General features: G+C 45.2%; 1 protein-coding gene across 1 annotated transcript in view; it reads left to right on the forward strand.

Annotated features, from left to right (window-relative positions):
• Window positions 1–26,452, forward strand: part of LOC126455851 (nuclear receptor subfamily 2 group E member 1) — a 49,727-nt gene that overhangs the window by 9,965 nt on the left and 13,310 nt on the right. The window contains exons 5-8 of the mRNA XM_050091612.1: window positions 4,726–4,796; window positions 4,857–4,940; window positions 7,150–7,278; window positions 9,239–9,464. Of these exons, the coding sequence (XP_049947569.1) occupies window positions 4,726–4,796; window positions 4,857–4,940; window positions 7,150–7,278; window positions 9,239–9,464 (510 nt within the window). The remainder of the gene's footprint in view (window positions 1–4,725; window positions 4,797–4,856; window positions 4,941–7,149; window positions 7,279–9,238; window positions 9,465–26,452) is intronic.

Here is a 26,452-nt window from a genome sequence, read left to right on the forward strand (position 1 = left end):
CCATGAACAGATAGTCACAAATGTATTGTGGAGTACGAACAAAGATTTAGAAATTGTCAATACCACCAACATTATAAAACTAGAATAATTTGGCCACAGAATGCGCAACGAAAAATACTTCCGGATACTTCAAGGAAAGACTGACGGCGGACGTGATCTAGCACGTAGAATGTTGCCCTGCCTAAAAATATTTAGCCAGTGGTTTGAACTGAGCACGGAATCATTCTTCAGAAAATCATGAACAAACAGGAGACCATGCTACTGACCGTCAATGTTTTGGAGGAAGAGGTACTTGAAGAAGAAGAAGAAGAAGAAAGTAGTTAAAACAACAAACCATAAATATTAATTTATAATTCTTTGACACTGAAGTTCATCGTGGCAGTTTGTTTAAAATCCAATATTTCTCTTAATCGAAGATTTGCTGTTCAGGATACCATCTCCATAGCGAATATCCTGTGGGCGTCTAGACAGAACCTGTATAGATGAGTGGCCTAAAACAGCAGACCAGACTGGCAAAAGACGGCCGCACCATCGCGTTAACAAACTGATATTCCAAAAAACAAAAAAAGTGTGGAAAAAGTTTTCGACTGACTCTGTAGTCCCTGCGCGCTTGGGCTAAAAGTTATCACTCGTACAGCGTTAACTGACTGCTGCAGACGCCATGCGGTGCTGATGTCTGCTGACGTGTCCTCAGTCACACACGACACTTTCATACTGCTGCATAGGCCACTGAATGTGCACGTATTCCTCGAAAAGGATGACAGCCGACAGTACGTGGCACCAAAGTGTGGGACATCACGTAGACAGTGGTGAGAGATACTTAACGAGATTCCGGTGGCAGCTGGGTAGTACTTTGCGTGCCCCCTGTGGCTCACGGGGTAACCAGACAATACCTCGGCGGCTGCTGGCTGGCGGAGGCAATTCGGACAAAAGGACGATCCACTCCCCCCTGGTAGACAACCCTGTTCTCCATTCGCTGCGAAGGCCGCTCACGCACGCTTATACACGTTGCCTTAAGCAGCATCTCTTCCAAGTTAGTATGTCGCTATCATTGCGATGTTACTGATGGTTTTTCTGTGACAGTTTCGGGAAAAACCAGATGCAATCTAATTTTTTTTTTCTTTTTTTTTCTTTTTGGTCATCAGTCTACTGACTGGTTTGATGCGGCCCGCCACGAATTCCTTTCCTGTGCTAACCTCTTCATCTCAGAGTAGCACTTGCAACCTCAATTATTTGCTTGACGTATTCCAGTCTCTGTCTTCCTCTACAGTTTTTGCCCTCTACAGCTCCCTCTAGTACCATGGAAGTCATTCCCTCATGTCTTAGCAGATGTCCTTTCATCCTGTCCCTTCTCCTTAACAGTGTTTTCCGCATATTCCTTTCCTCTCCGATTCTGCGTAGAACCTCCTCATTCCTTACCTTATCAGTCCACCTAATTTTCAACATTCGTCTATAGCACCACATCTCAAATGCTTCGATTCTCTTCTCTTCCGGTTTTCCCACAGTCCATGTTTCACTACCATACAATGCTGCACTCCAGACGTACATCCTCAGAAATTTCTTCCTCAAATTAAGGCCGGTATTTGATATTAGTAGACTTCTCTTGGCCAGAAATGCCTTTTTTGCCATAGCGAGTCTGCTTTTGATGTCTTCCTTGCTCCGTCCGTCATTGGTTATTTTACTGCCTAAGTAGCAGAATTCCTCAACTTCATTGACTTCGTGACCCTCAATCCTGATGTTAAGTTTCTCGCTGTTCTCATTTCTGCTACTTCTCATTACCTTCGTCTTTCTCCGATTTACTCTCAAACCATACTGTGTACTCATTAGACTGTTCATTCCGTTCAGCAGATCATTTAATTCTTCTTCGCTTTCACTCAGGATAGCAATGTCATCAGCGAATCGTATCATTGATATCCTTTCACCTTGTATTTTAATTCCTCTCCTGAACCTTTCTTTTATTTCCATCATTGCTTCCTCGATGTACAGATTGAAGAGTAGGGGCGAAAGGCTACAACCTTGTCTTACACCCTTCTTAATACGAGCACTTCGTTCTTGATCGTCCACTCTTATTATTCCCTCTTGGTTGTTGTACATATTGTATATGACCCGTCTCTCCCTATAGCTTACCCCTACTTTTTTCAGAATCTCGAACAGCTTGCACCATTTTATATTGTCGAACGCTTTTTCCAGGTCGACAAATCCTATGAAAGTGTCTTGATTTTTCTTTAGCCTTGCTTCCATTATTAGCCGTAAAGTCAGAATTGCCTCTTTCGTCCCTTTACTTTTCATGAAGCCAAACTCATCGTCACCTAGCGCATTCTCAATTTTCTTTTCCATTCTTCTGTATATTATTCTTGTAAGCAGCTTCGATGCATGAGCTGTTAAGCTGATTGTGCGATAATTCTCGCACTTGTCAGCTGTTGCCGTCTTCGGAATTGTGTGGATGATGCTTTTCCGAAAGTCAGATGGTATATCGCCAGACTCATATATTCTACACACCAACGTGAATAATCGTTTTGTTGCCACTTCCCCCAATGATTTTAGAAATTCTGATGGAATGTTATCTATCCCTTCTGCCTTATTTAACCGTAAGTCCTCCAAAGCTCTTTCAAATTCCGATTCTAATACTGGATCCCCTATCTCTTCTAAATCGACTCCTGTTTCCCTTCTATCAAATCAGACAAATCTTCACCCTCATAGAGGCTTTCAATGTATTCTTTCCACCTATCTGCTCTCTCCTCTGCATTTGACAGTGGAATTCCCGTTGCACTCTTAATGTTACCGCCGTTGCTTTTAATGTCACCAAAGGTTGTTTTGACTTTCCTGTATGCTGATTCTGTCCTTCCGACAATCATATCTTTTTCGGTGTCTTCACATTTCTCCTTCTGCCATTTCGTCTTAGCTTCCCTGCACTTCCTGTTTATTTCATTCCTCAGCGACTTGTATTTCTGTATTCCTGATTTTCCCGGAACATGTTTGTACTTCCTCCTTTCATCAATCAACTGAAGTATTTCTTCTGTTACCCATGGTTTCTTCGCAGATACCTTCTTTGTACCTATGTTTTCCTTCCCAACTTCTGTGATGGCCCTTTTTAGAGATGTCCATTCCTCTTCAACTGTACTGCCTACTGCGCTGTTCCTTATTGCTGTATCTATAGCGTTAGAGAACTTCAAACGTATCTCGTCATTCCTTAGTACTTCCGTATCCCACTTCTTTGCGTATTGATTCTTCCTGACTAATGTCTTGAACTTCAGCCTACTCTTCATGACTACTATATTGTGATCTGAGTCTATATCTGCTCCTGGGTACGCCTTACAATCCAGTATCTGATTTCGGAATCTCTGTCTGACCATGATGTAATCTAATTGAAATCTTCCCGTATCTCCCGGCCTTTTCCAAGTATACCTGCTCCTCTTGTGATTCTTGAACAGGGTATTCGCTATTACTAGCTGAAACTTGTTACAGAACTCAATTAGCCTTTCTTCTCTTTCATTCCTTGTCCCCAGCCCATATTCTCCTGTAACCTTTTCTTCTACTCCTTCCCCTACAACTGCATCCCAGTCGCCCATGACTATTAGATTTTCGTCCCCCTTTACATACTGCATTACCCTTTCAATATCCTCATACACTTTCTCTATCTGTTCATCTTCAGCTTGCGACGTTGGCATGTATACCTGAACTATCGTTGTCGGTGTTGGTCTGCTGTCGATTTTGATTAGAACAACCCGGTCACTGGACTGTTCACAGTAACACACCCTCTGCCCTACCTTCCTATTCGTAACGAATCCTACACCTGTTGTACCATTTTCTGCTGCTGTTGATATTACCCGATACTCATCTGACAAGAAATCCTTGTCTTCCTTCCACCGCTTCACTGACCCCTACTATATCTAGATTGAGCCTTTGCATTTCCCTTTTCAGATTTTTTAGTTTCCCTACCACGTTCAAGCTTCTGACATTCCACGCCCCGACTCGTAGAACGCTATCCTTTCGTAGATTATTCAATCTTTTTCTCATGGTAACCTACCCCTTGGCAGTACCCTCCCCAATCTGCTACAAGATGCAATATCACTCCACTTAAGCCGGGACTGTTTCAGATGACTGTAATCAGTCGCTTAAGTGTCTCGTTTAAGGGACAAGTAATCGTGAGAATTCGGAGCACCGTTTGAGTGTTGCATTAAGGAAAGCAATTTGCTAAAGAATCGTTGACACTGACAGTATATTACTTGTTACTAATCATATTCAAATTTTCTTACTAGCATTTCACTATTTGCAGTGGCTCCAAAAGAAAACTGTTTATTTGCTACACATTAGATAATTTTCGAAAATTTTAATTCCAGCCAAATGTTCGAAATAGTTACATGACCTTAAAGTAATGAAATAGCCCGGAATTTACCTACTTTTGGACATAAAAATTATTTGGTTATGTTTTCGCACTTCCACTGCTATGAGTGTGAATCCTGAATCCTTCCTGGTCATGCTGACAAAGTTTTATGAATTTATTTGTAAACGTATAGACAGTAGAAAATAAAATGTTCTGTGGTGCCTCTCCTGCTCCTAGTCGGCCCGTTTGACGTCCTACCCCCCTTAAGCTACACGAGCAGGTCTCGGCCGGAGACATTAACTGGTCAGCCGGAGAAGGTTCCATTTTTGCGCACGTACCAGCCTGAGACGATGCTGAGCTGACAGAAAGCTGAGTGTGAATGTGTGTCTGTCTGCCCGCAGCGGTGCAGCACGAGCGCGGGCCGCGCAACTCGACGCTGCGGCGCCAGCTGGCGCTCTACCTCAAGGAGCCGGCCCAGGGGCAGTGCTCGCCCCCGCCGCCCCCGCCACCCGCCATGCCGGCAGCCGCCCACGCAGACATGGCCGCCGCCGCCGCTGCGGCCGCAGCCGCCGCCACCGCCGCTGCCCTCCATTCCTCCCACGTCGCGCCCATGAAGGTGAGGTGCTGACTGGCTGCCGCACGGTGCCCTTGTAAAGTAACTGCCAGCTTCTTTGATTGCTAACGTATCTTACTCTTTCTCACCCACTTCCCCCTTCCACCCATTTACACAGTCCAGCATACCGTAGACACCGCCTTCGTGAAGCTCTTTTTACACGAGCGATTCCCTGTCCACACCAACTGCACGTGGCTGGAGTCGTGCCCGGTGCTGGTTGTAGCCAACCACTCCGTGTCTCGCAGTCCGCACCATATGGTACACAGCACACCCCCGTCGGCTCGCGAGACCACGCTAATCCGGCCGCGTTCTCGCGCCTCGCCGGCCTACGGCTTCCTAAACCTGCCGATTTGGCCGCTCACCGGGTCAATCTGTCTAAGAGAAATACTTAACCGCCTTTATTATTGCCATCATTATCGGCATTATCGTCAGCATCATCTACATTCATGGATTACGTCAAAAAACTTAAAAATGTTGTGTTAAAATCTCCCAAAAGATTGTAGAGTCCTCTTGTAGTCGATAATCCTCGTTTATTGCCGAACTCAGTTACAAACAGTTTCGCGATAACGAATCACATCTTCAGGTTAAATCTGACTGGATTACATTTAGCCATTAAACTAATACACTGAAATGCGTACATATTAAGAAACCGATGATCAAATATCTGCGCTTATACATCTCAGACGCCGTATATTGCAATTTTTTTTAGGAGATTTGCCCTGTTGCTTTATTAGACGGTTCTTCGCTGCTCTTCTGTTAGGCTTCCAGGAACCCAGCGGGCACAAGCATTTGAGTATCCGAACAGGTGGACGCGTTTGTCGGCACTACCAACAGTGACGTCCAGTTGAGCAGCGAGGTGTTTGATTGAGATCCGCCGATCACCGCGAATGAGTGCGTCCGCGCGTTCCAGCACTCCAAGAGTAACAGTTGTGTGCGGCCGACCGGTACGCGGGAGATGGGACAGGTTCGCGCGACCTCGTGCGAAGATAACGGACTCACCGTGCTTTTGTTCACTGCCAGACCTCCGTAGACATTCTGCAAGCGCCTATGAATATCTGTGCTACTCTGGTTTTGTTCCAAAAGAAAATCACTAAGAGACCTACGCCACGTATTAGAACTTCATGAAAGTATTACAACACTTTCTGCGTTTTTTTTTTTAAAGCTGAAATTGGCTGAGGAGAAGAGGTGTTGCATTACTTATTGAAGGTCCCTCGTATTATACGTATTAAAAAAATATGTAGCCTATGTCCTTTGTAATGATGATACGGGTGATGATGATGAAACCCCATACTCCGGGAGACCCGCACCGCTGATTAGGCGAGGTCCTAGCGGAGGTGGTTTACCGTTGCCTTTCTCCGACCGTAATGGGGATGATTGATGATGAAGACGAGACAACACCCAGTCATCACGAGGCAGGGAAAAATCCCTGACCCCGTCGGGAATCGAACCCGGGACCCCGTGCACGGGAAGCGAGAACACTACCGCAAGACAACGTGCTGCTGAGCTGATAAGAGTATGGTGTCAAAATTTGAAATAAGTGGGTCAGGTACTTTTGCAGAATTTTGGTAACAACGTTAAAAACCTGTCTTTATAGACCAGATTATTCTGATGAATTATCAGTGTAAGGTTATAGCTCTTAGTGAGTATATTATTACAGTATTTTAAATTTTCAAATTCTGTCGGTAATTATATGAATTACTTAAAATCAGATTTCTGCTGCATCTGGAAGCCGTTGGGTAGATTATCTGCCACTGGAAAGTCTCTCGTTATAGCCGTTTGGCTGCGCTTTGTAGCCTGTAGCCGCGTGGTCTCGAGCGCCTTGCCACGGTTCACGCGAGTCACTCCCCCCCCCCCCCCCCCCCCCCCCGCATTGGAGTTTCGAGTCCTCCCTCGGGCATAAGTGTTTGTGTTGTCCTTAGCGTAAGTTAGTTCAACTTAGACTAAGTAGTGTGTAAACCTAGGGACCAATGGCCTCAGCAGTTTGGTCCCATAGGAACTTGCCACAAATTTCCAATATTTTAGCCGTCTATTAATATAAACAATGCCAATATTCCGGTCCCAGCCCATATTTTTGAGAGGTTAGCCTATATTCTGAGATAGATGCTGAAACTACATATCCGTTCACCATCTTCCTCTACCGCTAGAATTGATCTCGTTAGTCTCGTGAGCGCCAGACCAATGAGACGCCCCCTTTTCCTTGTGTGTTGCTCAGCTGCTGCCGCCGACGTTCCCCCTGCGCTCTGTGGAGGCTGTCTGCGAGTCCGCGGCGCGTCTGCTCTTCATGAACGTTCAGTGGGCCAAGAGCGTCACCGCCTTCACTGCGCTGCCCATGAATGACCAGGTAAGAGATGCAGCTGGTGGTTTCCCAGTCAGTATACTGCTCGGCCCACCCATATTTGGACTGAAGACTGCGTCAACAACACTTCAGATTTGAAAGTCCTGTATTATTCACACGGTTTTTAGGGGTTCTCCATTATACCTGTACGTATCAATAGTCTTGTGAGTATAATAAAATCATGAAAATGAAAGGTTTTTAAGGTATTTAAGAAGTTCTGGAGGCTTATATTGCCGGTAAACCTTAATAATACACTTAGCTGCCCGGCATCTTGAGACACTCAACGTTTCAGGTCCAGTGCTTCCACAAGAGTCACTATTCTTTGGACGGCTGAAAACTGATTAGTCCAGCGATACTGCGTCTGAAGAGCAGTGGCTCCTGAACAAGTTACTGACTTGAAAGTGAAATGTTCTGTGACCTTCCTCGGAAGTCACTGTTCTTCAGGTGGCTGAACACAGTGCTTAACGCTCTGAAGAACAGCGACGCCTGAGGATAATACAAACTATAGGAGGTTCGTAGTAGAGAGCTTCCTCAGGAATCACCAATCTTCAGATGGCTGAAACTGGTGCTACGCTTATCAGAAGTGGCACATTAAGGTCCAGTTTTGTGATATTCCTCAGCAATCACATTTCTTCACATGGATGGATACTGTGATAGTCCAGTCAACAAAATACCGACCTCATGAGTGAATAATTTCTGTTTCTACAAGCTGCGACATTGTCACGAATAAAACAGGGACCCGGATATACAATAAGTTTCCTTTAATTTACGTCTATGGTCACAAACTTTTTGTTAACCGATTACCGGTTTGGGTCTATAATGACCATCATCAGATCTGTTTTGCAAATTTTAGGGTTTTGTTATTACAAAACAGATCTGATGATGGTCATTATAGACCGAAACCGGTAATCAGTTGACAAAAAGTTTGTGACCATAGACGTAAATTAAAGAAAACTTGTATTTCTGGTTCAGTGTTGGGATCATTTTCGTGATGCTACTCAAATGGCTCAGTGTTTGATGGGCCTAGCATTTATCTATCTGTGGACCGATGATACCAGATCTGAAACGTTTCAGATCAAGTGCTGGGGATTTCCTCAGGAGCCATCATTCTCCAGATGGCTAAATAATGTTATAGGTTTTGGGTTATCCATATCAATAATAGCGATTCCTCAGAAAAATGCCGATTACAGGACTGAATAGTTTCAGGTCCAGAGCTGGTATTTTCCTCAAGTGTCACTGTTCTTTAGATGAGTGAATACTGTGGCAGGTCCATTGGTTATGACTGAAGAACAGTAACTCCTAAGAATGGTAGCAGTTTTTTCTTCTTCTTCTTCTTCTTCTTATTATTATTATTAATAGCACATTCTCACTGGCGTAGGGTGCGCTTTTCGGTCAGTGCACACCATTTCTTACACTCTAACTCTTTCAGTGAGTCAAGCCATCGTGATCTTCTGTGTTGTCTCTGGCCGTCAACAGATTGGTAGGCTGAGCTGATGAATGAAGTAGGTGGTAACCATATGGAGTGTCCATACTGTCAAAGTCTTCATTCTCATTGTCAGATCCTTATATTGTTGATATGGTCGAGCAGGGAAAAGCCCAATGATCTTCTCAGCATATGCAATTCCATGGCATGTAGTGAGTGTTCAACACTTCCAGGTATGGGCCAGCACTCGGTACCATATAATGCAACTGCCCTTACCATTATGTGGTATGTCTTCGATTTCAGGTGGATAGGCATCTTCTCACCACGAAGAACGCCAGTGGTGCCTCTGAATCTCATCCTGGTCGCTTTGACTTTTGCTCGCACATCATTATTTCCATAGACGTCACTCTCTTCTGGAGAACCTAGATATTTGGATGTAACCTGGGCTCTTGACCCATTGGACTGAAGGGTTCACTAGATGGCGACCAAAAAGGTGGCGAGGCGGGCAGTAGTTCTGAGACGCGTTCTGTGGTGTGTCGACAGCTGCTGCTGCTGGAGGAGAGCTGGCGAGACCTGTTCGTGGTGGGCGCGGCGCAGCTCATGCTGCCTCTGGACGTGTCGCAGCTCGCGGCGCTACTGGGCTCCAGCAGGTCCCTGGCGCTGCTGCACCAGCTCAGGCTCTTCCAGGAGGCTCTCCTGAGGTTCGCCCACATGGCCGTCGACGCGCACGAGTACGCCTGCCTCAGGACCATCGTCCTCTTCAAGACAGGTCAGCCACTTGACACTACCGCGTTCGTAATAAATTAGTCGATACTGTTGTTGTGTACAGTCCGGCTTCCGCCCTGAATACAACATTACCTTTTCGAGGACGGATTCGAACCTCAGGTACAGGGTCAATCATATATAGACTGAGAAAGAAGGAAAGAATGAAGATTGGGTTTAACGCCACAACCATGCTCATGGAGCCAAAGCTCGGATTGGGGAAGGATCGAGAAGGAAATAAGCCACGTCTTCCTGAAATGGACAATCCCGACGATTGCCTTGATACACTACTGGCCATTAAAATTGCTACACCACGAAGATTACGTGCTGCAGACGCGAAATTTAACCGACAGGAAGAAGATGCTGTGATATGCAAATGATAAGCTTTTCAGAGCATTCACACAAGGTCGGCGCCGGTGGCGACACCTACAACGTGCTAACATGAGGAAACTTTCCAACCGATTTCTCATACACAAACAACAGTCGACCGGCGTTGCCTGATGAAACCTAGTTGTGATGCCTCGTGTAAGGAGGAGAAATGCGTACCATCACGTCTCCGACTTTGGTAAACGTCGTATTGCAGCCTATCGTGATTGCGGTTTATCGTATCGCGACATTGCTGCTCGCGTTGGTCGAGATCCGATGACTGTTAGCAGAATATGGAATCGGTGGGCTCAGGAGGGTAATACGGAACGCCGTGCTGGATCCCAGCGGCCTCGTATCACTAGCAGTCGAGATGACAGGCATCTTATCCGCATGGCTGTAACGGATCGTGTAGCCACGTCTCGATTCCTGAGTCAGCAGATGGCGACGTTTGCAAGACAACAACCATCTGCACGAACATTTCGACGACGTTTGCAGCAGCATGGGCTATCAGCTCAGAGACCATGGCTGCAGTTACCCCTGACACTGCATAACAGACAGGAACGTTTGCGATGGTGTACTCGACGACGAACCTGGGTGCACGAATGGCAAAACGTCATTTTTTTGGATGAATCCAGGTTCTGTTCACAGCATCATGATGGTCTCATCCGTGTTTGGCGACATCGCGGTGAACGCACATTGGAAGCGTGTATTCTCATCGCCATACTGGCGTATCACCCGGCCATTGGTTACCCGTCTCGGTGATCTCTTGTTCGCATTGACGGCACTTTGAACAGTGGACGTTACATGTCAGATATGTTACGACCCGTGGCTCTACCCTTCATTGATCCCTGCGAAACCCCACATTTCAGCAGGATAATGCACGACCGAATGTTGCAGTTCCTCTACGGGCCATTCTGGATACAGAAAATGCTCGACCGCTGCCCTGGTCAGTACATTCTCCAGATCTCTCACCAATTGAAAACGTCTGGTCAGTGGTGACCGAGCAACTGGCTCGTCACAATACGCCAGTCACTACTCTTGATGAACTGTGGTATCGTGTTGAAGCTACATGGGCAGCTGTACCTATACACGCCATCCAAGCTCTGTTTGACGGAATGCCCAACCGTATCAAGGCCGTTATTACGGCCATAGGTGGTTGTTCAGGGTACTGTTTTCTCAGGATCTATGCACCCAAATTGCGTGAAAATGTAATCACATGATAGTTCTAGTATAATATATTTGTCCCATGAATATCCATTTATCATCTGCATTTCTACTTGGTGTAGCAATTTTAATGACCAGTAGTGTATATTTTGGAAGAAAATGAAAACCTACATCTGGATTGCCAGGCGGGGATGGAATCACTGTCTTTGCGAATGTGTGCCTAGTGTTTTAACTTGACTTTAGTGTAAGTTTTGGTGGGTGTTTGGTTTTCAAGGGGTGTTAAGACATTTGTCCCACTGGGACAAGAGACGATCAATTCCTGTTTCGTAGAATGTGGTCGGCCACTGACGGATCCACAATTGCACCCACAATTGTACTTCCGCCCGAGTGAGACCGACCTCCATGCATATCTTTCTGCAGATCACGAAAGATTTGAAAATCTCACGGTGAAAGATCCCGGGTGTACGGGGGATGCTGCAGTGTTCCTAACCCAATGGCTGAAGCGCAGCCTTTGTTCGATTGGCAGGGTGGTGAGGGCGTGATCGTGCTGTATAATGATTCCGCCAGACAGCATTACCAGGCGTTTTCACTTTGTGGTGCGTCGCAGATTCTGCAAAGTGTCTTCATAGCGCTGTGCACTGATTGCGGTTCCATGCTCTAGGCGCGCGCGCCCCTGTAGTCGAAGGATGTCATTGTGCCCTTACCGGAACTTGTGCAAGTAACTTCGTATTTCTTTGGCGGGGCAAATGTGGGATGTTTCCACTGTTAGCTTTGCCGTTAGCCCTAAGGCTGTCGGAATGCAGTCGGCTTTTAGTGCCCGTAAGTCCATTAACTGAACACACTTACACAGACTATTTACTATGGATGTCAGTAAAAGGAAATGAAATCCCCGACCCCTTTCAATACACAGATCAGGTAAGACATAATTTCGAGCTCTTAGACTTCTCCGCCATTTCACGAAATACAGCGAATTTGAGAACATTTTTCCAATAGGTACTGCGGTTTTTTAAGTGGAATACCGATCACTTAACCTACGCAGGGAAAGAATCACGTAAGTGCCACACCTAACACGTGCTGACTCAGTGACTATAAAAATACATAGCGGTTACCGTTTTCCTCGGAAACGTACCGATTATAACGCCATTTTCCCGGTAACTGCTAAGAGTAAGGACGCAAATTGATTAAAAGTAAATTTTCCGTGCGTGTTCCGACAACCAGAACGAGGGTCCGGGAGGAATTAATGCGCGGCCACACAACGATGCGGTCCGGCAATTTCAAAGAACCACTACCGGCCAGGCCGAAGGTCTTCGCCGAACTAATGGTCTGGTTTGAAATTCATGAGACGACCGAGCCTTCGTAGCAGAGCCGCGCTACACCGAGAGGGGCGAGGAATCGCGTGTCTGCCACGGTTAGGGCATTGTACGACCTCTCAGAGTACGAGAGAGCTTTGTTCCTCAACATTTTCCACCACCAAAAACAAAACACATGGGAATTACGTTTGTAGCTTCTGAAACAAAGAATACATCCACCCGCCATATACATGCAGAATATATCACGAAACTGAGCTCTTCAATTTTTGATTCAAACTATTTTGCATTGCAGTTCTTTCTTCAGGTGGACTGTCTCAGTGACGGGAGTCGCACATTGTTCACACTAAAAATACTGAATTATTTCCTTACTGATTTCTGCTTCGACAGTTTGCATTCAACGGTTGTGACTTACCGTACAGTTGAATGAACGCGTTTAATAAAAGGGAGCGATACGTTAAAATCAGATAACGACACATTATTTACTATTGTCGAAAAGTGTTCGCTTCACTACGGAAGTGTTTATTACTAAATATGTGACATCAGCACCGGACGCTATAAAAATAGATGTCCTTGGAAGTTAAAAAACATCGTACAGAGTCCTTACGAAAATTTCCTACCTTACATCAGCTGCCGCAAAATTTGATAACACATCCTGTGTCTGTTCTTTTCAAGCTTCCTATTACAATCTGTGTGAGAATGGAAAGCAAAGACTGTCATCTTGCAATTCAAGCAATACTTCGGTTCAAGTAGGAAGAAGGGGTACTGGAAATGGGTACTATACATACGAAGTGTATGATCACATGTGAAAGCTTTTCATCCGTGTATAACATCTGTGACCAAATGAAAGTGGCATATTAAAGTAGATGCAACAGTCAAAAACGTCAATGTGGTCTTTGAAAGTGGAAAACGCGTTCAACTCAGACAGAAAAATAAAATACAAGACTGAAGGCAAGAGTTAGCCTGGTACTGCACTCAGGAACAGTATATGGCGAAATGTCTCTTGATAACGTACCTGAAATAAATCTGAATCTTTTTCGCAGCCGTGTTGGTCAATGTGCACTAATAAAATCAATGTGCTTACTGTTAGTTTTGTAATAGTGATTTTTCTAAGCTTATTAAAAAGACTCTAAATGCCAACACCAGTTGATATTCACGATTGGCAGGTTTTGCTTATCCTATTTGTTGCGCCCGAAAAGTGGATAAAGACAAGTTCAGAAACTTGTATAATTTTTGAATGTTATTTCGATATTGCCAAACTGTTACCTTCCCTTAACATTTGTTGTACATGTTCATTTCCTATTATCAGTTGGAATTACTTTGCGCATATCAGCACGTCTCGTGAGCAGCACGTCTCATAACAAAGACCCGAAGTTCTAAACTAGAAATAAATGTTCCCTACGATGATTTCACGAAACAAGTAATCAAAAGTCGTTTACTAATTATTCCTTGAGGAAAGATGCATAATCTGTAACTACCTTCCACTTGTTTACTTTCACTCTTCAGTGTTGGTGCTGCGTTATGCGATAACAAACCCGTAGTTGTTCGTGTCAGTGGTTTTTTGTGTCCGGAGCTTAATTGGTTGTGAGTCTGGGCACGATGATAACCTTCTGATAGCATATACATGATATAAACTTGAAGTTCACAAACAAGGAGAATTAGGCAGAAGGATGGAAGGTTAAAATTTAATGCTCCATCGACACTGAGGCTATTATAAATGTAATGGAAAAGGAAATCGGTTGGGATGTTTTTGCAGGGAAAGAATCAACGGCGACTTTCTTTGTGCCACTCTAACCGACATTACTTTTTTGTGATCATCGAATTCTGGGCAGCATTTCGGCCATAAAGAAATAAGCGTGATTGCCCCTCGATGAACCGTTTTATCACAGACCTCTTCATCTGAATTACGTTGGAAATCCCATGAAACAGTTGTCGAGGATGTACGTGGAGTACGCTTTAAAGTTTTGTGGAACCTATCAAATATGTATGTACATCCTCCAGGGCGATGTATGCGTGCAGAGCTTCCGTATCGTTCCTTATTCACAAATATCGGGTGTGTTCTAAATGTAGCCCCTGCGCAGTGTCTGTTGCGGAATGCTCGAACCTGGGACCGTTTCAACTCAGTTCTCACCTTTGATCCATACAGGAGACAGCTACAAAATACTGGCGAACAGGAGATGCGTACCGCTGGCGGCTACATAGGCCAATGGGAACAAAACCCGTTCTTTGAGGCCTCAGGAGCTTATTGTCTGCATAGTGTATCTGTCTCCTAGCTCACAGACCACACGAGCTTCTGCAACGTTGTCAATTCCTGACTTGCACTCGTTTTGCACCCTAAATAACATTAGGGATGTAGCCAACGTTTCGGGGTTAGTCAGAGCAGTGCCAGGAAGTTCCAACACGAGACATTCACCTCGTTTCTCATGCTCGCACTGCTACTCAGACGCCGCTAACCAGAAAAAAGTAGATTAGAGACGCCGTTTGGGATGCTGCAAACTACATCATTCGTTCTCTACTTTCAGAAACAGCCATTCCGATGTCCTTAATCACTATTTCCGAACTGAGATGATGCTCAGTTCCTAATGTCCGCGATATCGATGGGGTATTTTAAGCTTCCTTCAATTTTCATCACCATCCTTGTTCCTAAACGCAGCTTTACGTAATTACCGACGAATCAGAAACCGTCTATGGGCTACGTAAGGCCACCACAGCAAAAGTTTTGACTGTCAGTTGCTCCTTACGAAGACGATGGAGGTAATCGTCGAAAGTTCCTAGGTTTTACTCTAAAATGACGAGGGAAGAAGTCCGAGAATGTTTTATACAACAACCTGTCACAATATTTCTAAGAATCATTAATTCGCGGCAGCAATTATACGTGATGCAAGATTCGTTACGTGAGAGGGTCGTTGCCCTCTGACTCTATATGACCACTAAAGACAACTGACATCATAACGCTCGGAACTGGGCACGTACAGGTCATATCATCGCTGTGAACCCCACGTCTCTCTAGCGTATCTGTTATCAGTAACAAGTACGACACAGTTCGTGAGTCCACAGGTGTAACCGGCAAACCAGAGGAAGTTGTGTCAGAGAAGACAGAAGGGAATGACCCTCCAACAAGAAAAATGAAAGCTGACTTTATCTAACCCAGGAGGAAACGACTGAAGGAAACAGCGTTCCCATCATTTACAGGCTCGCATAGTTACTGTCTGCACGGCTGTGTTCACTCCTAGTGCTTAGTGGGCGATGACGATTATACGATACTTCGATTTTATATGTTGTAAATCATACTAATGTCAATGTTGTGAGAGTGTTTTTACTATTATAGTTCTTAAATCAATAGCATGACACGCTTCTCTCAAATTTTCGGCAGAATGCCTGTCAAATGATGTGTTTTCCTGAAACAGTTTCTTCGGCATTATGGTAAAGCGATGTAGTAACCAGTCATGAAAACATTATTATTATTATTGTCATATTAAATATTTAATATATTTTGTTGTTGTTCTTATTATTATTAAAATCGGAGAATCTGGAGCAGCTATAAGAGTGCCTAACAGGAAGTTATATTAGCGTTTTTGGTGGACGGAGGGTTTAGTGGTGGGGGGGGGAGGGGGGGGGGAGGGAAGCAGCAAAGGGTAACCCCCGCACTGAAGCGAACCCTGGATCCACACCTGAGCAGAAGACCGTTTAACTGATGGCCAGTGGTCTAAACGTTCTCCCCTGTAGCTCCCTGTGGACAAAAGTTGTGCAAACCGGCGGTCGTCATTATGTACTCGCAGCGACTCTGACACAGGGGTTTTCCACTGCCGTTAGCCGCTAGCCTAATAGCTCGCTACCTGCGGCCGTTGTTCTCCGTAAGAAATGAATCCAGCTACCGTTCAGCCTCAGGCATTCCTCTGTCTTGTTCTAGAGGTTAACGCACTTGTAGATCTACACGGCTTCTCAGAACCAACGATTGTGGTGAGCCCTTTCCGCAGATAGAACGGGGATTTCGGCCAACTTTATACAAAGGCGCTGAGGACATCGTAGCCATTTGTTGACAGAATACCTGCCGGCTATTGTCCCAAGATGTTCGGCGGACGTTTATTGATTTTTGTGGCATTCCACCACCACAGCTGGCTGGCATTGTTGAAGATTCCCTCTCCATTGTTGGTGACGGACTGCAGTCGAGTCCCCGGGCTGAGAGTGTATCTGCCTGTAGCACCAAAGTCTCAGGGATTTTCCATTGTCATTACCGCTGTGATTCTCCCCTTGTTACCTGCAACGATCGTTTCTTGCGATACGGAAATTCAGGATCCGTTTACCATGAGCTTGTCTTCTTTCTCGTTGAAACTATTGTCATGTTAGTGAATTTGTGTGCCTTCCCTGAACAAACGGGAGCGATAGCTCTCATCCACAGCGAAAACCTGCATAAGAGCGAATATTACTACGTGGTCTGCCTCACAATGGGCATGCTCCGTCACGTCTTAATTCTGTCCCAGACTGCAAAAATCTTTATATCTATGATCCTGGTACTGATGGAGCATTCGGTCATTCGCCCACAGACTTTTCCACGCGTACGCGGTATGCGGTATATTCCCGACATTGCGAGTGGGTTCATTTCGTCCCTTACCGATCTGAGACCTTTAGTCATTTTCTTGTGTTTCTTGGTAATGATTTGAGGAATTGTACAATTATTTCCCCTTGTGTCAATTTTCAATACAAGCTGTGGCCCAGGTTCTCCTCATCCCTCATTATCAGATTTTTTTTCTAGAAAATTTGATGTTGGCATGGAGACCGTTCGGATGTCTTAGGAAGGCGCTTACCTTTACCATGGTTCCATACGACGAGGGTGTCATCCATGTGCCTGAGCGACTTTCGTTTTACGGAGTACTGAATATAGTGTCCGCTTTTCGAATTACTCCTTAAAAAAATTGGCAGTCACTGGATTTGACAGACTTGCTATGCAGTTCCTTCCAGCTGTTCCTAGAAATTACCATTTCACATAAAAGTAACCTGACATGCTCCATGCATGGGAACAAGTTGATTACTTCATCTGCGAAAAGGGGGACGAATGCACCCTTGGTAGTGTAGCCTTGTAAATAGCGAAACATCTGAACTGACCGGGTTGTTGTTCGGCACAACTTTTCAGTTCATTCTGAACGCATTCATCTCATCCTTGTGCGGTTGCAGCAGCTGCGCCAGATGTTTCGGGGGTTCGTGTTTCGGCTAGCGGTAGTTATGATTTATCGCGGAAGAAGCCCAGTGGAATGTTTGTTTCCAGAAGCGACAAGGCCGGCAGACGGCGGGATCCGAGCCGGATACATCGCACAATCAATTGTCTTGACGTGAAAAGTTCTGATTTGGAGCAGCAACTAAAGAGGACGTAGAGAAAGGGATAATTTGCTTTCAGAATACAGTCAACATTGTGTTCATTAGGCATAAAACAAAAGCGCAAAAACCTAGGAGGAAACCGTGGTGTTACGGAAGGAACCAAACCAACTTTCAGGTCAAATGGCTTAGGAAAAGAACAGAGAATTTAAATCGGAATTAGTAATTTGAGACTTTCCAGAATGAGATTTTCACTCTGCAGCGGAGTGTGCGCTGATATGAAGCTTCCTGGAAGATTAAAACGGTGTGCCCGACCGAGACTCGCAGGAGAGCTTCTGTAAAGTTTGGAAGGTAGGAGACGAGGTACTGGCAGAAGTAAAGCTGTGAGTACCGGGCGTGAGTCGTGCTTCGGTAGCTCAGTTGGTAGAGCACTTGCCCGCGAAGGGCAAAGGTCCCGAGTTCGAGTCTCGGTCGGGCACACAGTTTTAATCTGCCAGGAAGTTTCAATTGGAGACTTGCCGTCTAATAAGCTGCAGTGACAGATTACGGGAGCTGTACCTAAAATTGACTGTGGCCATTGTGATTACGTGTTGGTGCCGTGACTGCAGCAGAAAGTTGTTTATTTTTTAACGCTGCCAGTCACAATATTCATTTAACATGATATTATACCTTTCCAGAATGTGTTGCTGCTCACCAAGCGATTATTATTGCTTGAATACTAAAACAGTTACCAAATGGTTAATTTTAGAGTATTTCAGCAACTTTTGTTTTCATATGTATGTAATAAAAACATTTGATGAGCAGAAAGACATTCTAGAAACAGCGTTAATTCATTGTATCTATGCACGTTGCACATCTTCTCTTAAACTACTGCCTGCCGTTGTGGCCGAGCGATTCTAGGTGCTACAGTCTGGAACCGCGCGACCGCTACGGTCGAAGGTTCGAATCCTGCCTCGGGCATGGATGTGTGCGATGTTCTTAGGTTAGTTAGGTTTAACTAGTTCTAAGTTCTAGCGGACTAATGACCTCAGAAGTTGAGTCCCATAGTGCTCAGAGCCATTTTTGAACCATTTTTGACACTGTGTACTATGTATCAGTAAATTGTGTAGGAAGTCACTATCATTAATGGTGCCTACACTGGTACCTTTTAACATGGTTATACAGAATTTACAGTAATTAACAGCGAAAACTGATGCAGGTAAAAGTATACGATAACATAAGCAAAGGCCTTCCATTAAATATGCACTAACAAACGAGCCGTTAAGAAGAAATACGAGAAGTGTATTCAACCAAAGGCGTCAGTATGAAATATTATCGTAGTTGGTTCAAATGTATTTGAAATGTAAACTTTTTAATCACATCCCCTTCTAATTAGGATCAAATATTACCCATGACCGCGGTTAAAAAGGAGTACACTGCTGCGTCAACAAGTTACAAGGTACGATTTACTGCACACAGGTACCTATTAAAATGTTCCACGTGTGGTCCTCGTATTTTGATGCAATACTACCGTCGTGTCTGTAGCAAGTTACGAATTTTTTGAAACACAACCAAATCACGTCCTAATCTTGAAAGAACCGGATAATTCGCTACTCCAGTTATTCAACCGTTTCGACGGGAATGCTGTACACCTTACCTGAGGAATGATTAGAGATAGATTAATCAAGAATTAAGTTCAGATGATCCTGCAAGCCGAAGTACAAGCACTAATAGATCCATCCGCATTGAACCGTATTGGTGGGTGAGATGTCGTCTTACAGCAGGAGCAGTTAATTATTTTATACACTGTACACTTGAAACCATTGAAGAAATGTAAATATAAAGCGACATGGACTGCTTTAATTTCAGTTTTTAAATCAGATTACCAAGGTGGGTACTGAGCCTCATTGCTTTCGAATACGGTTTCGGAGTATTTACCACTGCTCCATCTAAATGCGAAAAGTAAAGAGACACGTCCAAAATTACCAAACCCGTCGAAGAAAATGGTGTACTGAAACATATGTAGCGCGGATTCAGAAAATATCGTTCTTGTCGAGCATAACTCGCTCTTTATTCACAGGCCATCTCTAATTGATTCCATATTTCTAAGTTTCCAGGAGGCATTTGACAGTAACTGACGGGAATCCTTCTAGTGAAACCGAAGCAATATGTAGGTTTTTCCAGGGAAGTGTTACAGGTTCTCTTTTGTTCTTAATTAATGAAAATTATTTACGAGACAATCTGAGCAGCTCTCTTAGACTGTCTGCAGATGATACCGTCGTTTGGGGTCCAATAAAGTTATCTGAAGATGAAAACGAATTCAAACTGGTTTAGGCGAAATATCTGTATGGTATGAAAAGTGACGATTGTCCTTGAAAGACTAAAAAGTATGCAGTGCAGCACACGATTACGAAAAAATCAGTATTACTATTACGAACAACTTAAAGTGGAATTTTTGGAAATTTGTGGTAATGTCTAATGGGACCAAACTGCTGAGGTCATCGGTCCCTAAGCTTACACACTACTTAATCTAACTTTAACTTACGCTAAGGACAACACACACACCATGCCCGAGGGAGGACTCGAATCTCCGACGGGGGAAGCCGCGCGGACCGTGACAAGACTCCGCAGACCGCGCGGCTACTCCGTGCGGCAACTTAAACTGGAATAGTCACATAGAAAATGCTGTGGGGAAGATGAACCAAAGACTGTCTACGGAAGAGACGGCGTACACTACGCTTGTGCGTCCTCTTCTGGACTATGGCTTCGCCGTGAGTGATCCTTAACGGATAGGATCGACAGAGGACATCGAAAAATTTCAAAGAAGGTGGGCTCCTTTTGTATTATCACCAAATAACGGAGAGGGTGTCATGTATGCGATAAGCGAGTTAGGATGGAAATCTTTAAAACAAAGGCGTTTTTCGTTGCGGATGATATCTTTTCATGACAGTGCACTCATCAGTTTCCTTCTCCGAATGCACAATATTTTCTTGAGTCCTGGAGAAACCACCGTCGTAACAAAATGACAGAAATTGGCGCTATCTTGGAAAGATTTAGACGTTCATTTATCCCATTTGCTATTGGAGAGTGGAATGGTCGAGAAATAATATGAAACTGATTCTATGAACCCCTTCCCAGGCACTAATGCGTGAATTGCAGAGTAGTCATGTAGATGTAAACTTCGTTACCTAAGTACTCAAACATTCGTATAGCTGCAAATTAAACGAATGGAAAAAAGAGTATTATTAGCTTTTGCTTCCAAGATTTCGGCGGCCATTATGTCATACTACCTTTTTGCCCCAGGCTTCACCTGCGTACGTTATGTCACATACATTGTACACACATGCCACATATTTCACATAAATTTGTACTCGTATTTCATCCGTATCTAGCGCATTTCGCCCTTTATTTCCGTCCGAATTGTGAGGCAAATTGTAATTATGCCAGTAACTGACTGTTGTCTCGAGAAGAAGGACTGTCTCTGGCAACTGACTCACCAGTGTTTTAGACCACGCTACTCGGTAGAGGATGTTATATGTATCTGTAGCATTGATCTTTGGCCCTGAAACACAATGTGGTTGATGTATTGAACAACTCAAATGAGACAGATTGCGCTTCATGCTTTCAAAGTACTTCAGTTCAACTAATTACGAGAAAGAAATAGAAACAGGCAGTTTTCTGAAGTTTCTAGAAGTCACCGTTTGTCATCTTTAGCTGCACCCAACGCAGTAGCAAGCGTATCTTACTTCGAAAAGTGGTTTCAGGAAAATAATGAGTCATGAATATACAAAATTTCATTAAAATTTCTCCTGACATTCCCGAGTTACGGTTCTACGTCACCCTCTTTTTAACGCCACCATATAGGTGGTAGGTGGTTCTTACCGCACAGAAACCTTCGCACAGCAACTGAACAAAGTTTCGTCATAATCGGATGAATGATACAGGAACGGGCAGACGGAAAAAATTCGGAAAATAAGGAGGCGTTGTGCGACAAAAACGAAAGTTGGTTGACACGTTTCAACATCTGAAAAATGACGTCTATTCCAATTTCGTGCCAGTCGAATAAGAGTGGCGCTAGTAGTGCCACTATGCGGATGCATATCAGGTGTTCTTTAAATACAGGCTGTAACGGTTTTGAACGTTTTTAAGAATGTCTTTAAGGCCACAAAGACGCCGTACCAACACCCCACTGAGTTTGAACGAGGTCGTGTAATAGGGTTACGAAATGTTAGATGTTCCTTCTCCGATACTGGAGAAGGACTTGGCAGGAATGAGTCACTGTAGATGACTGCTGGCAGCGGTGGTCAATAGAATGTGTGGTCACAAGATCGCGTGTCCCCGGACGAGCACGTGGCGCTACCGAGAGGGTAGACCGTATTGTTCGGCGTATGGCTCTGACACATCGTAGAGGATCTGCAGCAGCAATTTGAGCAGCAGTTGGCACCACAGTAACAAAACGAACTGTTACAAGTCAATTACTTCAAAAATATCTCCGATACAGACGCCCTGTAACATGCATTCCACTGACCCCAAACGACCGCCATTTCGACTTCAATGGTGTCAGTCGTGAGCTCACTAGAGGGCAAGGTCTATTGTGTTTTCTGATGAAAGCTGGTTCTGCCAGTGACGTCCGTGTGTTGGCTAGGAGGCAGCCAGTTGAAGGCCTCCAACCAACCTGTCTGTGTGCTAGACAAGCTAGACCTCCCCCTTGAGCTACGGTCTGGGGTATGATTTCGTCCGACAATAGCAATACTTTCATAGTTACCATACGCACCCTGACTGCGAAACTGTGTGACTGTGTATTGGACCTGTTGTGCTGCCATTCATGAACAGCCTTCTGGGGGGTGTTTTCCAAACGGATAGCGCCGGCTCACAAAATGGCTCTGAGCACTATGGGACTTAACTTCTGAGGACATCAGTCGCCTAGAACTTAGCACTACTTAAACCTAACTAACCTAAGGACATCACACACATCCATGCCCGAGGCAGGATTCCAACTTGCGACCGTAGCGGTCGCCCGGTTCCATAGTATAGCGCCTAGAACTGCTCGGCCACTCCGGCCGGCGCCGGCTCACAAACCACTGTTATAACCCATCGTGCTCTGGAGAGTGTCGGCATGTTGCATTGGCCTGCTAGATCACCAGATCTGTCTACAATCGAGCACATATGCGACATCATCAAATGACAACTCAGGGTCATCGACAAACAACGTTAACCGTCCCTGTACTGACCACCAAGCGCTGCAGGCATGGAACGTTATCCCTCAAACTGACATCCGAAACCTTATAGCGCAGTGCATGCACGTTTGCCTGCTAGCATTCAACATTCTGACTTCTACACTGGTTATTAATTTACCATAATTTCACATTTACAATGACTTATCTTGCACTTACATTAACCTGCGATCTTGCAATGTTAATCAAATATGTTTTAGCTATACAAATGTATTCAGAAAATTTCGTTGCTCTACATTATTTTTTTTAATGTTGCTATTTTTTTGTATCAGCGTATATGGTATTAAGATGTAATGCCAGTGGGAAAGAGATATAAACGGACTGAGTGCCAAATAGGAGGAACAAAGCAAGAGCAGGTGGACGGTTTCAAGTACTTAGGACGCATATTCTCACAGGATGGCAACATAGTGGAAGCGAGGTGTAGCAAGGCTAATGCAGTGAGCGCTCAGCTACGATCTACTCTCTTCTGCAAGAAGGAAGTCAGTACCAAGACTAAGTTATCTGTGCACCGTTCAATCTTTCGACCAACTTTGTTGTACGGGAGCGAAAGCTAGGTGGATTCAGGTTACCTTATCAATAAGGTTGAGGTTACGGATATGAAAGTAGCTAGGATGATTGCAGGTACTAGTAGATGGGAACAATAGCAGGAGGGTATCCACAATGAGGGAATCAAAGAAAAACTGGGAATGAACTCTATAGATGTAGCAATCAGGGCGAACAGGCCTAGATGGTAGGGTCATGTTACACGCATGGGAGAAGCAAGGTTACCCAAGAGACTCATGGGTTCAGCAGTAGAGGGTAGGAGGTACCTGGATTCGGTTAATAATGATTTTGAAGTAATAGGCTTAACATCAGAAGAGACACCAATGTTAACACTGAATAGGTGATCATGAAGGAATTTTATAAGAGGGACTATGCTCGAGACTGAACGCTGAAAGGCACAATCAGTCTTAAATGATGATGATGATGATGAGTGTATATTAGATTATCATACTGTGCCAGATTGGGTTCTAGCGTTGGTTCAGTGGACACCCGCTGTGCGACCGCGCGGAGCCGTCATCGCGCGCCAGCTTATTTTGACACTCGGCATTGTCGTGACCGCGAGGAGGCCGGCCTGCCCCCTGCGGACCCTGACACACGCGTTCACAAAGCTAGCCGAGTGTCGGCGCAAGTAGGAGCTGAGAGCCAACCAGCCAGACGTGGGTCCGTCGAGGGAATTCCAGGGCCCGCTGCCGGCGCTGCTTGTTTGCGAAAAGCAGCGTCGGCGCGCCTTGTGCCGCGGGTCGGATTAGCAGACGCGTCGCTGGTCAAAGCCCCGCCCAAGGCCGCCGCCGACAGATCTGCCCGATCGCCGCTCTCGCTAATGGCCAGCCAGGGCCCTACCTGCCGCCTCGCCGCCAACTCCGGTCGTCTGCTCTGGAGCAGCTCCGTGCCTCCACGTCACAGGGGGTCTGCACACACACACACACACACACACACACACACACACACACACACACACAGACGAATACAAAAATATTCCTCCAACCGACGACTCGTCACTTCAGGGTACTTTGATCAGTCCGCCGCTGTTGGCGATATATGGGTATAATCCGCAGCGTTCGATAAATAATGAAACACCTTTTTTTGGCGAGTTTCGGTTTAAAAAAAGGCAGAATTGGTTGTAAGATGTCGCGGAATATTCCCGCTTCAGCCCCTATAGTTTCATGAAGTTCACATGGGTGAGAATGCTACACTACTGGTCATTAAAATTGCTACACCAAGAAGAAATGCAGATGATAAACGGGTATTCATTGGACAGATATATTATACTGACATGTGATTACATTTTCACGCAATTTCCGTGCATAGATCCTGAGAAATCAGTACCCAGAACAACCACCTCTGGCCGTAATAACGGCCTTGATACGCCTGGGCATTGAGTCAAACAGAGCCTGGATGGTGTGTACAGGTACAACTGCCCATGTACCTTCAACACGATACCACAGTTCAGCAAGAGTAGTGACTGGCGTATTGTGACGAGCCAGTTGCTCGGCCACCACTGACCAGACGTTTTCAATTGGTGAGACATCTGGAGAATGTGCTGGTCAGGGCAGCAGTCGAACATTTTCTGTATCCAGAAAGGCCCGCACAGGACCTGCAGCACGCGGTCGTGCATTATCCTGCTGAAATGTAGGGTTTTTCAGGGATCGAACGAAGGGTAGAGCCACGGGTCGTAACACATCTGAAATGTAACGTCCACTGTTCAAAGTGCCGTCAATGCGAACAAGAGGTCACCGAGACGCGTAACCAATGGCACCCCATACCATCACGCCGGGTGATACGCCAGTATGGCGATGACGAATACACGCTTCCAATGTGCGTTCACCGCGATGTCGCCAAACACGGATGCGACCATCATGATGCTCTAAACAGAACCTGGATTGATCCGAAAAAATGACGTTTTTCCATTCGTGCACCCAGGTTCGTCGTTGAGTACACCATCGCTGGCGCTCCTGTCTGTGATGCAGCGTCAAGGGTAACCGCAGCCATGGTCTCCGAGCTGATAGTGCATGCTGCTGCAAACGTCGTCGAACTGTTCGTGCAGATTGTTGTTTTGTCTTGCAAACGTCCCCATCTGTTGACTCAGGGATCGAGACGTGGCTGCACAATCCGTTACAGCCATGTCGATAAGATGCCTGTCATCTCGACTGCTAGTAATACGAGGCCGTTGAGATCCAACACGGCGTTCCGTATTACCCTCCTGAACCCACCGATTCCATGTTCTGCTGACAGTCATTGGATATCGACCAATGCGAGCAGCAATGTCGCGAAACCGCAATCGCGATAGGCTACAATCCGACCTTTATCAAAGTCGGAAACGTGATGGTACGCATTTCACCTCCTTACATGAGGCATCGCAACAACGTTTCACCAGGCAACGCCTGTCAACTGAGGTTTATGTATGAGAAATCGGTTGGAGACTTTCCTCATGTCAGCACGTTGTAGGTGTCGCCAATGGCGCAAACCTTGTGTGAATGCTCTGAAAAGCTAATCATTTGCATATCACAGCATCTTCTCCCTGTCGGTTAAATTTCGCGTCTGTAGCACGTCATCTTCGTGGTGTAGCAATTTTAATGGCCAGTAGTGTATGTTTCGGTGATTTGTATTATTAATAGACGGGGAGAAGGTTTATTAAAACCTTCGAATTTGCAAGTGATTGGTTGTTTACTATTTCTACTAGAAGCTTTTTGCTATTTTTTTTATCTCTTCTACCTTCAGAATTTCAAAGACTGGAAGTCAGCCGGAGTGGCCAAGCGGTTCTAGGCCCTACAGTCTGGAACCGCGGGACCGCTACGTTCGCAGGTTCGAATACTGCCTCGGGCATAGATGTGCGTGATGTCCTTAGGTTAGTTAGGTTTAAGTACTACGTTCTAGGGGACTGATGACCTCAAAAGTTAAGTCCCATAGTGTTCAGAGCCATTTGAACCACTTTGAAAGACTGTATTCCAGTCGGCACTGTCAAATGCTTTGTCTAAATTTACAAGTGCAGTAAATGTAGGTCTGACCTTCTTCAGTCTGTTGTCTAAGGTAAGTCGTCGGGCTATAGCAACTCTAATGTGATATGCAGTTTCGACTCACTCATACTCACGGGT

Source organism: Schistocerca serialis, chromosome 2 (assembly GCF_023864345.2).
Source record: "Schistocerca serialis cubense isolate TAMUIC-IGC-003099 chromosome 2, iqSchSeri2.2, whole genome shotgun sequence".
Classification (NCBI taxonomy): Eukaryota; Metazoa; Arthropoda; class Insecta; order Orthoptera; family Acrididae; genus Schistocerca; species Schistocerca serialis.